Here is a 14,219-nt window from a genome sequence, read left to right as displayed (position 1 = left end):
TAAACCCCAGCTGATGTCTGTTCCGCTTGCTGAGGCGTCTTTGGCTCAAGGCCATTGCAGCTGGCAGAATCGACATGATGTTAACTCCAGTGTGTATTGTATTCTGAGTCATAAAGACAGGAAATGACCTCAATGACTCTTTTTTTTTTTCCCCTTTTTTTTTTTTTTCAAACAAACTTTATTTTCAGTACACAATGCAGGTAAAGCAGCAGCAAAATACGCGCGCGTAAAAATACGCAGCAAATATGCTGTGTGTGAAAGTAGCCTTAGCTAGAGTAGACTCTGAGAGAAACACAGACCATCTCTAGCAACACCAAGAAGGAAGATAGCCGACTGCTATGGCTCCAAGGCTCAACAGGGAAATGGAAATAGAAATATCAACTGCAACCTCCAGCAGCAAGCTGGGAGTTATATACACCCTGGTCCAGGTGTGTCAACTAGAGCCATAGGAGGTTGCCACTGGGTCCTTAAGTCAGAAGGCCCAGGAAAAAGTCTGCAAAACAAACTGCTGAGACCTTCTGCAGTCAGATGCAGAGCAACGGTCTGCAGCCTCTGACACACCCGTGACACAAACGCGTTGAGGCGTTCAGCAGGGGATAAATAGACCCGCTTGTTATCATCTTATATTATAACATTGTGTTAGATATACAGTGGGTACGAAAAGTACTCAGACCCTGTCACGGGCTCCTTCTCCGGTATAACACAATCAACAGAGCAAGAGAATAGTGAACAATTCCAAGACCTTTATTTAGGCAAAACACGAAAGGTCCATATATACGATCCATCACACAAAGGATTAAATATTCCAGAACACGAATGCAGTTCAGTTACAGAATAAAAGTCCAACAATCCCAACAATCCAGCACAGAGGATAACAGTCCATATTCCCTTCTTTCTCTCTGATATGCTCTTCACACCAAGGTTCCACACCAGACTGATCTCTGTGTCTCACCTCCCTGATATTTACAAGTCTCAGGGGCTCATTGTTTCAACAAGCTAGGTCAACATGTCATTAGCATATTAGCAAACAACATTATTCACTGACCCTGTGGAGAGATAACAATACAGAACTGTGGGGAGAATATCAGATGGCAAATAACAACTCATCCTACAAGATACAGTAACACCATGATAATCAGTAAAATAGAAATATACACAAAAATGATACCCACATAGCATATCACACCATCACAGATCCCTTTAAATTTTTCACTCTTTAGTACATTCAAAAAAGTTCATTTTTTTCACATTAACCCCTTCACCCCCAAGGGTGGTTTGCACGTTATGGACCGGGCCAATTTTTACAATTCTGACCACTGTCCCTTTATGAGGTTATAACTCTGGAACGCTTCAACGGATCCTGGTGATTCTGACATTGTTTTCTTGTAACATATTGTACTTCATGATAGTGGTAAAATTTCTTTGATATTACCTGCGTTTATTTGTGAAAAAAATGGAAATTTGGCGAAAATTTTGAAAATTTCGCAATTTTACAAATTTGAAATTTTATGCAATTAAATCACAGTGATATGTCACACAAAATACTTAATAAGTAACATTTCCCACATGTCTACTTTACATCAGCACCATTTTGGAACCAAAATTTTTTTTTGTTAGGGAGTTATAAGGGTTAAAAGTTGACCAGCAATTTCTCATTTTTACAACACCATTTTTTTTTAGGGACCACATCTCATTTGAAGTCATTTTGAGGGGTCTATATGATAGAAAATACCCAAGTGTGACACCATTCTAAAAACTACACCCCTCAAGGTGCTCAAAACCACATTCAAAAAGTTTATTAACCCTTCAGGTGTTTCACAGGAATTTTTGGAATTTTTAAATAAAAATGAACATTTAACTTTTTTTCACACAAAATTTACTTCAGCTCCAATTTGTTTTATTTTACCAAGGGTAACAGGAAAAAATGGACCCCAAAAGATGTTATACAATTTGTCCTGAGTACGCCGATACTCCATATGTAGGGGTAAACCACTGTTTGGGCGCATGACAGAGCTCGGAAGCGAAGGAGCGCCGTTTGACTTTTCACTGCAAAATTGACAGGAATTGAGATGGGACGCCATGTTGCGTTTGGAGAGCCACTGATGTGCCTAAACATTAAAACCCCCCACAAGTGACACCATTTTGGAAAGTAGACCCCCTAAGGAACTTATCTAGATGTGTGGTGAGCACTTTGACCCACCAAGTGCTTCACAGAAGTTTATAATGCAGAACCGTAAAAATAAAAAATCATATTTTTTCACAAAAATGATCTTTTCGCCCCCAAATTTTTATTTTCTAAAGGGTAAGAGAAGAAATTGGACCCCAAAAGTTGTTGTACAATTTGTCCTGAGTACGCTGATACCCCATATGTGGGGGTAAACCACTGTTTGGGCGCATGGGAGAGCTCAGAAGGGAAGGAGCGCCGTTTGACTTTTCACTGCAAAATTGACAGGAATTGAGATGGGACGCCATGTTGCGTTTGGAGAGCCACTGATGTGCCTAAACATTGAAGCCCCCCCACAAGTGACACCATTTTGGAAAGTAGACCCCCTAAGGAACTTATCTAGATGTGTGGTGAGCACTTTGACCCACCAAGTGCTTCACAGAAGTTTATAATGCAGAGCCGTAAAAATAAAACAAAATTTTTTTCCCACAAAAATTATTATTTAGCCCCCAGTTTTGTATTTTCCCAAGGGTAACAGGAGAAATTGGACCCCAATAGTTGTTGTCCAATTTGTCCTGAGTACGCTGATACCCCATATGTGGGGGGGAACCACCGTTTGGGCACATGGGAGGGCTCGGAAGGGATGGAGCGCCATTTGGAATGCAGACTTAGATGGAATGGTCTGCAGGCATCACATTGCGTTTGCAGAGCCCCTAATGTACCTAAACAGTAGAAACCCCCCACAAGTGACACCATTTTGGAAAGTAGAACCCCTAAGGAACTCATCTAGATGTGTTGTGAGAGCTTTGAACCCCCAAGTGTTTCACTACAGTTTATAACGCAGATCCATGCAAATAAAAAAAAATTATTTTTTAGCCCCTAGTTTTGTATTTTCCCAAGGGTAACAGGAGAAATTGGACCCCAAAAGTTGTTCTCCAATGTGTTCCGAGTACGCTGATGCCCCATATGTTGGGGTAAACCCCTGTTTGGGCGCACGGGAGAGCTTGGAAGGGAAGAAGCACTGTTTTACTTTTTCAACGCAGAATTGGCTGGAATTGAAATCGGACGCCATGTCACGTTTGGAGAGCCCCTGATTTGCCTAAACAGTGGAAACCCCCCAATTATAACTGAAACCCTAATCCAAACACACCCCTAACCCTAATCCCAACGGTAACCCTAACCACACCTCTAACCCAGACACACCCCTAACCCTAATCCCAACCCTATTCCCAACCGTAAATGTAATCCAAACCCTAACCCTAACTTTAGCCCCAACTCTAGCCCTAATCCTAACCCTAGCCCTTACCCTATTGGGAAAATGGAAATAAATACATTTTTTACATTTTTTTAATTTTTCCCTAACTAAGCGGGTGATGAAGGGGGGTTTGATTTACTTTTATAGCGGGTTATTTAGCGGATTTTTATGATTGGCAGCCATCACACACTGAAAGACGCTTTTTATTACAAAAAAATATTTTTTGCGTTACCACATTTTGAGAGCTATAATTTTTCCATATTTGAGACCACAGAGTCATGTGAGGTCTTTTTTTTTGTGGGACGAGTTGACGTTTTTATTGGTAACATGTTCGGGCACGGGATATTTTTTTGATCGCTTTTTATTCCAATTTTTGTGAGGCAGAATGACCAAAAACCAGCTATTCATGAATTTCTTTTGGGGGAGGCGTTTATACCATTCCACATTTGGTAAAATTGATAAAGCAGTTTTATTCGTCGGGTCAGTACGATTACAGCGATATCTCATTTATATAATTTTTTTTTGTTTTGGCGCTTTTATACGATAAAAGCTATTTTATAGAAAAAATAATTATTTTGGCATCGCTTTATTCTGAGGACTATAACTTTTTTATTTTTTTGCTCATGATGGTGTGTGGCAGCTCGTTTTTTGCGGGACAAGATGACGTTTTCAGCGGTACCATGGTTATTTATATCCGTCTTTTTGATCGCGTGTTATTCCACTTTTTGTTTGGCGGTATGAGAATAAAGCGTTGTTTTTTGCCGCGTTTTTTTTTTTTTTTTTTTACGGTGTTCACTGAAGGGGTTAACTAGTGATATAGTTTTATAGGTGGGGTCGTTACGGACGCGGCGATACTAAATATGTGTACTTTTATTGTTTCATTTTTTTTTTATTTAGATAAAGAAATGTATTTATGGGAATAATTTTTTTTTTTAATTTATTTATTTAGGAATTTTTTTTTTATTTTTTTTTTACACATGTGGACGTTTTTTTTTAACTTTTTTACTTTGTCCCAGGGGGGGACATCACAGATCGATGATCTGGCAGTGTGCACAGCACTCTGCCAGATCTGCGATCTGCTGTGCAGGGCTGCAGGCTTACCAAGTGTCTGCTCTGAGCAGGCACTCGGTAAGCCACCTCCCTCCCTGCAGGACCCGGATGCCGCGGCCATCTTGGATCCGGGACCTGCGGCGAGGAGGGAGGTAGGAGACCCTCGGAGCAACGCGATCACATCGCGTTGCTCCGGGGGTCTCAGGGAAGCACGCAGGGAGCCCCCTCCCTGCGCGATGCTTCCCTATACCGCCGGCACACCGCGATCATGTTTGATCGCGGTGTGCCGGGGGTTAATGTGCCGGGGGCGGTCCGTGACCGCTCCTGGCACATAGTGCCGGATGTCAGCTGCGATAGTCAGCTGACACCCGGCCGCGATCGGCCGCGCTCCCCCCGTGAGCGCGGCCGATCGCGTATGACGTACTATTCCGTCCTTGGGAAGTAGGGCCCACCCAACATGGACGGAATAGTACGTCTAATGACAGAAAGGGGTTAAAGAAAAACTGAAATATTACATGGTCATAAGTATTCAGACCCTTTGCTCAGACACTCATATTTAAGTCACATGCTGTCCATTTCCTTGTGATCCTCCTTGTCCGCAGGATGCGTTTTTTCCTATAGACTTGTATTGCCGACGGATCGCGACGTATGGCCATACGTCGCATCCGTCGTGCACTGGATGCGTCGTGTTTTGGCGGACCGTCGTCACAGAAAAACGTTCAAGGGAACGTTTTTTCGTACGTCAGATCCTACATTTCCTACCGCGCATGCGCGGCAGGAACTCCGCCCCCTCCCCCCCGGGACTTTAGAATGGGCAGCGGATGCATTGAAAAACTGCATCCGCTGCCCACATTGTGCCGAATTTTCACAATGTCCATCGGTACATCGCGACGATGCTTAGCGACGGCCGCGTACCGACGGAAGTGTGAAAGAAGCCTTAGACCTCACAGCTCACAGTGCATGTCAGACCAAATGAGAATCATGAGGTCAAAGGAACTGGCCAAGGAGCACAGAGACAGAATTGTGGCAAGGCACAGATCTGACCAAGGTTACAAAAGAATTTCTGCAGTACTCAAGGTTCCTAAGAGCACAGTGGCCTTCATAATCCTTAAATGGAAGAAGTTTGGGACCACCAGAAGTCTTCCTAGACCTGGCCATCCAGTCAAACTGAGCAATTGTGGGAGAAGAGCCTTGGTGAGAGAGGTAAAGAAGAACCCCAAGATCACTGTGGCTGAGCTCCAGAGATGCAGTAGAGAGATGGGAGAAAGTTCCACAAAGTCAACTATCACTGCAGCCGTCCACCAGACAGGCATTTATGGCAGAGTGGTCTGATAGAAGCCTCTCCTCAGTGCAATACATATGAAAGCCTGCATAGAGTTTGCTAAAAACACATGAAGGACTCCCAGACTATGAGAAATAAGATTCTCTGGTCTGATGAGATGAAGATAGACCTTTTTGTTGAGAATTCTAAGCGGTATGTGTAGTGAAAACCAGGCACTGCTCATCACCTGACCAATACAATCCCAACAGTGAAACATGATGATGGCAGCATCATGCTATGGGGGTGTTTTTCAGCTGCAGGGACAGGACGACTGGTTGTCATTGAAGGAAACATGAATGCGGCCAAGTACAGAGATATCCTGGATGAAAACCTCTTCCAGAGTGTTCTTAACCTCAGACTTCACCGAAGGTTCACCTTCCAACAAAACAATGACCCTAAGCACACAGCGAAAATAGCAAAGGAGTGGCTTCAGAACAACTCTGTGACCATTTTTGACTGGCCCAGCCAGAGCCCTCACCTAAACCCAATTGAGCATTTCTGGAAAGACCTGGAAATGGCTGTCCACCAACGTTCACCATCCAGCCCGACGGAACTGGAGAAGATCTGCAAGGAAGAATGGCAGAGGATCCCCAAATCCAGGTGTGAAAAACTTGTTGCATCATTCCCAAGAAGACCCCATGGCTGTACTAGTTCAAAAGGGTGCTTCCACTCAATACTGAGCCAAGGGTCTGAATACTTATGGACATGTGATATATCATTTTTTGTTTTTTAATAAACTTGCAAAAAATACTACATTTCTGGTTTTTATCAGTCAAGATGGGGTGCAGAGTGTACATTAATGAGAAAAAATGAACTTTTTTGAATTTACCAAATGGCTACAATGAAACAAAGCGTGAAAAATGTAAAGTGGTCAGAATACTTTTCGTACCCACTGTATGCATTTCCCATGTCTTTGGCTTGATTATCGGTGTGTGTTGTTATAAGGTGCTTTATAGCTGATGGTAGGTGATATGCTAATCATTAAATAACCCTCAAATTAGTAAATTAGTTTTTTTCTGTATGCTTATGTTCCATTTGCAATCTTACTACGATTTGACTACTGTTGAGTCAAATCATGTATTTGCACAAACCGGGTCGGATATAACATTGGTGCATCCGCACAAGGGGCCAAAGATGTAGGGGGGCCCATTTGTACCTCAAAAGCAAGTGGATTTCTGCGTTATGATGATCTATTGGACTGCAAAGCGCCCATTTGCTATTCTTGCACAGTGGCCCTCATTTGTTTGTGTCCTCCACTTGGCACAAATTATAGTATTTTACATCAATAAGAGTAAACCAAGAATTGATTTTTTTGTTACACTTATTATTCTAGAATATTGCAATGTTTAATTAAAATTCTTTAACACGTACAATGATTCATGTTCCCTTAGGGTACTCCAATTATAGCTAACCTGGCCTCTGTGCTCACAGAACCCAAACATTGGAAATTCCCAGATACTTTCAATCCTTCAAACTTTTTGGATGAAGAAGGCAATTTTCAGGGCAATAAAGCATTCATACCATTTTCTGCAGGTAATATAATACTGTCTCACATTTAAAAGTCTATGGGACATTCCTTAATAAATACGAATGTTTTTTTTTTTTTCTAATTGCTTCCTTAATATTGGTTAAAAACCTTTTACCACACTTTACATGCTAAATTGGTCATATTATTATGAAATGGCTGACTATATGAATAAAACATTTTTTTCTCATTTTGATTGCAAAGATATTAGCTTGTAAACTTTATATGCTAACATTCACTATAATCAAGGGAGCATTAGCAGAGCTTTTTCTCTGGGGGCATTTATTTTTTTCCTTGTATGATGTTGCCTAATCATAAGCAGGAGGTATGATGCAGGACTAAAAAAAAAAAAAACTCGCCCTATGAAGGTCAGTACCATTGTGACCTGGTTAGGCTCATGTTTAATAAGGTCACATTGATCTAACTACCGATGATGTACAGGGGGGGTAGAGAGCAACTCTGTATGTCATAGTAAACACCGCTCTGAATCTATTCCAGGCATCGGGAAATACAGCCTCAGCTCCTGGGCGAGACTCAGAGTCCTATACGTTACACACCACTGCTGTCATCTCAAACATACAGCGCTCTCCCACATAGCGAGGCATTGTTTCCCGATGTCTGGGACGGATGCAGATCGGTGTTTGTAGTGACACACAACTCCATTCTCTCACATGAGTCTTATCATCTCACACAGACAAAGCTGGTTCTGATCCTCCTTTTCCCCTGCATGGCACCTCCTGTATGTGATTAGACAATATCATATAGGGGAAAAAGTAAATGCTCCCAGAGAAGAATTTCTGCAACTTCCTTTGGTTATAGTGGAAATTGGCAATTTACAAACTAATTACTCCATAACAGAGACAAAAAAAAGGTTTTATTCAGATTTTCAGCAAATTCATCACTATGTGCCAAGTTTAGCATGTAAAATGTGGTGAAAAGTCCTCTTTATCCCTTTCAACCTCCATGAACAACGCATGCTCTAACTAGCTTGCTATCCCAGGAGATTCGGATGTCGTCACAATTATCACCTAATTGTTGGCAAATGTTATGTAGTGTAGCATGTGCTGTACATAAGGGCTTATGCAAATGGCCATATTTTAATTGCATACAAATGTAAAGTGTACCGAGCCTTAACAAGTAGCCTCCATTTTTATAACAAAGAAATTGCCATGCTACATAATGTATGCACAGCAATACACTCCCCTAGATTCATAGCATTTGGAGGAGAATCTCTTTGTATCTACAGAGTTCAATGGCCGTTCATGCGGCTGCTCTGTAAATGAGCCCTAAGGCCACGTTCACACGATCAGTATTTGGTCAGTATTTTACCTCAGTATTTGTAAGCCAAGACCAGGAGTGGGTGATAAATACAGAAGTGGTGCATATGTTTCTATTATACTTTTCCTCTGATTGTTCCACTCCTGGTTTTGGCTTACAAATACTGATGTAAAATACTGACCACATACTGAGAGTGTGAATGCGGCCCAATAAAGATTAATGCTATGATTATCTGAAAATAATGTCTTATTTTACTGATTTACAATGGCTTCATGGAACTTGCTTTACAAGCTTTTTGTTTTGCCGGATTAGATTTAGGCTATTGAAATTGTTTTCCACTTTTCATAAATTATATCCATTCCATCTCTTGATAGGTCATCGCATTTGTTTGGGAGAACATATGGCCAGAACTGAGCTCTTCATATTCTTCACCAGCCTCCTGAAGACTTTTAGCTTTCATCTTCCCCAAGGAGTGACTAAAGTTGACCTGAGCGGAACTTTCGGAACTACATTTAAACCTCATCCATACCAACTCTGTGCTACTCCCCGTTAGATTACATTCCTATGATTCTTATTTCCATTATTCTTCATTTTTTATAAAATCAGATATAACATGCTGCACTCTATCAGTACTTTCCGCAAGCTCAAAGTATGACCAAATATGCATTCCTAATCTGTAATATTGCATTTGCTATTGTATAAACTGCTAATTCTTTACAGCTATGGCACTAATAATTTGTTCTCAGTTTATTTGACTAAAATACGTGATTGTACCATACATACCAACTTGTCCTTTATATACGATTACATTTATTCTTAAATATTAAAATCACATTAGATGCAGAAACTTCTGCTAGTGAATGTCAGTTCTGTATATTTAAATGGGGTTCCTTTGGCGGTGAGCACACAGATTTTTGCAAGCTTTATCTCGTGCATGACCACGTTTACTATTACCTGTGCCTAAAAGGGTTATTTTGATTGAAGGCTGAAAACGTTCAAATAAAACCAAGACAATATATTGCAAATAGAGGATATTTTCTTTCATATAATTGTGACCTATGCAAATTTAATAAGTAGGTTTAAGTGCCAGTATATGTGAAGCGGCAAAGAGGCTCATTCAGTGCTTGCCTTAAAAAAAGGTTTTGTGGACAGGTTTAACTAGTGTTGAGCAATACCTTCCAATATTCAAAAGTATCAGTATCGGATTGGATCGGCCGATATCCAAAAAATATCGGATATCGCCGATACCGATACCCGATACCAATGCAAGTCAATGGGACACAAATATCGGAACGTAAATCAGCCCTTTCTGTCCTTCTATATGCTGTTCTGGAGGGGGGAAGAGTGTGGGCGGTGCGTGGGTGGTGCGTGGGCGGACACTGTAAGTGTCTGTGTGCGGGCGGGGTCTGTGCGGGCCTGCCAGGGATCTAATTCTATGCGGGGCTGTATCCGGGCTGCCCAGGCTCTGTGCGGCGTGCCGGGGCTCGATGTGGGCTGCCCGGGCTCTATGCGTTGTGGGGGGGTCTCTGTGCGTCGTGGGGGGTCTCTGTGCGTCGTGGGGGGGTCTCTGTGCATTGTGGGGGGTCTCTGTGCGACGTGGGGGGGTCTCTGTGCGGCGTGGGGGGTCTCTGTGCGGCGTGGGGGGTCTCTGTGCGGTGTCGGGGGGGTCTCTGTGCGGCGTGCTGGGGCTCTGTGCGTGTGTGCAGGCATCGTCCGATGGGACTACAAGTCCCATCGGACGATGCCTGCTACACTGACAGTGATTGACACATTAGCCAATGATGGGACAGTAGTAGTCCCATCAGCCGGCTAATGTGTTGAATGAAAAAAAACAAAAAAACTCCATACATACATACTACATACATGCTACATACATACTACATGCTACATGCATGCTACATACATGCTACATACATGCTACATGCTGCATACATGCTACATGCTGCATACATGCTACATACATGCTACATGCTACATACATACATACATACATAAAACATACATACATATATCAATACATACTACATACATGCTACTTACATACTCCATACATACATACTGCATACATACATACTACATACATACTCCATACAGTACATTGATACAATACATACATATATACAGTACATTGATACAATACATACATATAGACATACAGTACATTAAACATAGATTACATACTCACCATTACTTGTCATTTTGATCCCCAAAGCCAGTGTCATCTGTAAAAAATATGAAAAAAACAAACAACCAATATACTCCCTGTCCGCAGAAATCCACGAGTGTCCCACGACGATCTCCCGTGGAGAACGGCAGCAACAGCTGTTGCAACCGCTCTCCAGGGGCCCCAGGAACACAATGATGGGAGGAAGGTATTCCTCCGCTGCTGTAAAAAAAAAAAGTCCCTAGTCTCACTTTATGGCATTGCTGTATGAGAAATTTTCCCAGGCAGCAATTGCCATAAAGTGAGACTTTGAACTCAGGTAACCTCAGTGATGCACTGCAGGAGCCATTGTCTCCTGTCAGTGTGTCAGTGAGGGTCCTATAGAGCAGTGACATCACCCGATGTCACTGTTCTATAGGGGAGATCGTCGTGGGACCCTCGTTATTAATTGGACTACGGCGGACAGGTAGTATGCGGTTTATTATTCTACGTTTTTTGCAGGCGCTGAAGTATGGTAAGTATGGTGAAATGAAGAGTATTAAAATACTTTTTCCTAATGTGTGCGTGTTTTATTAACCCTTTCTTACTATTGGATTAATAACGGATAGGCGTCTTATTGATGCCTCTCCGTTATTAACCCGGCTTAATGTCACCTTACAATATCAAGGTGACATTAACCCCTTATTACCCCATATCCCACCGCTACACAGGAGTGGGAAGAGAGGGGCTAAGTGCCGGAATTGGCGCATCTTACAGATGTGCCATTTCTGGGGCGGCTGCGGACTGGTATTTGTAGCTGGGGGGGGGGGGCAATATCCATGATCCCTCTCTAGGCTATGAATATCAGCCCGCAGCTGTCTGCGTAGCCTTTCTGGCTATAAAATATAGGGGGACCCCAAGTCATTTTTTGGGGGGGTCCCCCTATTTTAATAGCTAGTAAAGGCTGCGCAGACAGCTGCGGGCTGATATTCATTGGCCCCTGGTCATCGGCTTTCCCCCTCTGGCGCAGAAAATTGCGCGGGAGCCCACACCGTTTTGTTTTTTTTTAAATTCAACGCTCATAAAGGCCTCTTTCACACTTGCGTTGGTACGGGTCCGTCGCTATGTGTCGGGCCGACGTACCGACGCACATTGTGAAATTTGTGCCCGACGTGGGCAGCGGATGCAGTTTTTCAATGCATCCGCTGCCCATTCTGAAGTCCAGGGAGGAGGGGGCGGGGTTTAGTATGTATGTAGTATGTATGTAGTATGTATGTATGTATGTATGTAGTATGTATGTATGTATGGAGTATGTATGTAGCATGTATAGTATGTATGCAGTATGTATGTTGTATGTATGTAGTATGTATGTATGTAGCATGTATGTAGCATGTATGTATGTAGCATGTATGTATGTAGCATGTATGTATGTAGCATGTATGTAGCATGTATGTAGCATGTATGTATGTAGCATGTATGTATGTAGCATGTATGTAGCATGTATGTATGTAGCATGTATGTATGTAGCATGTATGTATGTAGCATGTATGTATGTAGCATGTATGTATGTAGCATGTATGTGGAGCGCCCCCACGTTAAGGGCAATGGGGTACTCAGCACCGGGTCTATCTCTTCTCGGTTCTGGGGATCTCACGGTGGCCCGACCCGGTCCGTGGCCCTTCTGAGGGGCATCCAATTAAAGGTGAAGTTTGTCTGGTATTCGTGACGCCACCTGTGGTACTCGGTCAGGGTGACCGACGCTGCTTAGGGGTCCGCTGGGGTGATGGAATGGCAGCTAGATGGTATACCTTCCCACAGGTGAAGTATGTCCCCAGGGCTTCCCAGATGTGTAGGTGGTGATGGTGGACGATGTAAGGCGCAATGAATAACAAGGACACAAATGTTGCAGTCTCTTTACCTTTTACTGAAGACTTCAGCGTCCACAGTCCAGAGTACTGTTCACAGGGCAGGCAGAGTCTGGCCGGTCTGAAGGCATATCCAGAGTTCTCTTAACCAGGTGGAAATCAGTAGCCTTCCTACTAGCGCCTGTGTGTTGTAGTACATCCCTGCTGAGCACCACGGGAAAGTCCTCACAACTTTCGTAGATGTTTCTGATGTTCTCTCTCTCTCTGTCCCCCAGATGGTATGGATAGGACAACCCGTATGACTGGGATAGCCTGGGGCTTGTTTGTAGGGACCCTAGAGACGCCCCGACCCCCACAATTTGCCACCGTGTCTTCTTAGGTATTAAGGTCGGGCAGCCAACTTGGAATTGACTGTCCTGCCGGTTTTTGAAGTAATGCGTAGAGTCAATTACTCCCTCGGTGTTCCGGCCACCGGCTACGCGCCTCAGAAGGAGGCTGCTGATCTTGGGGCAGAACTCCTCCTGGTATTCTCTCCTTGTGCTGTGTTTCTCACTCTCCACAATACACTTCTCTTCATGTCCTTTCTTAGGATGCTGCCGCACGTGGGGCAGGCGCAGCTCCGTAGCTATCTATCTCGTGCTAGGGCTCTGTCAGGATCCCACCCCTGACAGGGACCCTCTGTCTGCAGCTCAGATGTTCCTCCTCCTCCCCCTGTCTGCCCGACAGGTCCTCTCTGGGTCAAACCCAGGCAGCTTCTCCCTCACTTCCTATCCAACCCACCAGTTTTACCCGTGTGTGAGGAGTGCCCTAATAGATAGAAGCAAGGCTCCCCCTGGTGGACTGGAGTGTGAAGTGTGGTGTGTGACTTGTGATACCTGGCAAGGTGAACTCCTTTAGTACCATCAGGCGTAATATCACTCCCCCTGGTGGAAGAGCAACATTATTGCAACGACCAGGACTCTGGGGCGCTGCATATGTATATGTATATATGTATGTATATGTAGTATGTATGTATGTATGTAGCATGTATGTAGTATGTATGTATGTAGCATGTATGTATGTAGCATGTATGTAGCATGTATGTATGTAGCATGTATTTAGCATGTATGTAGCATGTAGCATGTATGTGGCATGTATGTATGTGGTATGTATGTAGCATGTATGTAGCATGTATGTATGTAGCATGTATGTATGTAGTATGTATGTATGTAGCATGTATGTATGTAGCATGTATGGAGTATTTTTTTTTTTTTTAATTCAACACATTAGCCGGATGATGGGACTACTACTGTCCCATCATTGGCTAATGTGTCAATCACTGTCATTGTAGCAGATATCGTCCGATGGGACTTGTAGTCCCATCGGACGATGCCTGCACAGACACAAAGACCCCCGGCAGGCTGCACAGACCCCCCCGGCAAGCCGCACAGACCCCGGAGAGGCCGCACAACCCCCCCCCTGGCAGGCCGTACAGACCCCGGAGAAGCCGCATAGACCCCCCGGCAGGCCGTACACACCCGAGAGAGGCAGCACAGACTCCAGAGAGGCCGTACAGACCCCCCGGCAGGCCATACAGAGCCCCCGGCAGGCACGCACAGACCACCGACGGTCCCGCACA

The 14,219-nt window shown here is 43.7% G+C and overlaps 1 protein-coding gene across 1 annotated transcript in view; it reads left to right on the top strand.

Annotated features, from left to right (window-relative positions):
• The window catches only part of LOC143803966 (cytochrome P450 2K1-like), a 271,585-nt gene extending 261,716 nt beyond the window's left edge, over positions 1–9,869 (top strand). The window contains exons 8-9 of the mRNA XM_077281717.1: positions 7,182–7,323; positions 8,968–9,869. Of these exons, the coding sequence (XP_077137832.1) occupies positions 7,182–7,323; positions 8,968–9,146 (321 nt within the window). The 3' untranslated portion in view covers positions 9,147–9,869. The remainder of the gene's footprint in view (positions 1–7,181; positions 7,324–8,967) is intronic.
• Positions 9,870–14,219: the final 4,350 nt, after the last annotated feature.

Source organism: Ranitomeya variabilis, chromosome 2 (assembly GCF_051348905.1).
Source record: "Ranitomeya variabilis isolate aRanVar5 chromosome 2, aRanVar5.hap1, whole genome shotgun sequence".
NCBI lineage: Eukaryota > Metazoa > Chordata > Amphibia > Anura > Dendrobatidae > Ranitomeya > Ranitomeya variabilis.
This window is presented reverse-complemented; position numbering and strand designations above follow the sequence as displayed.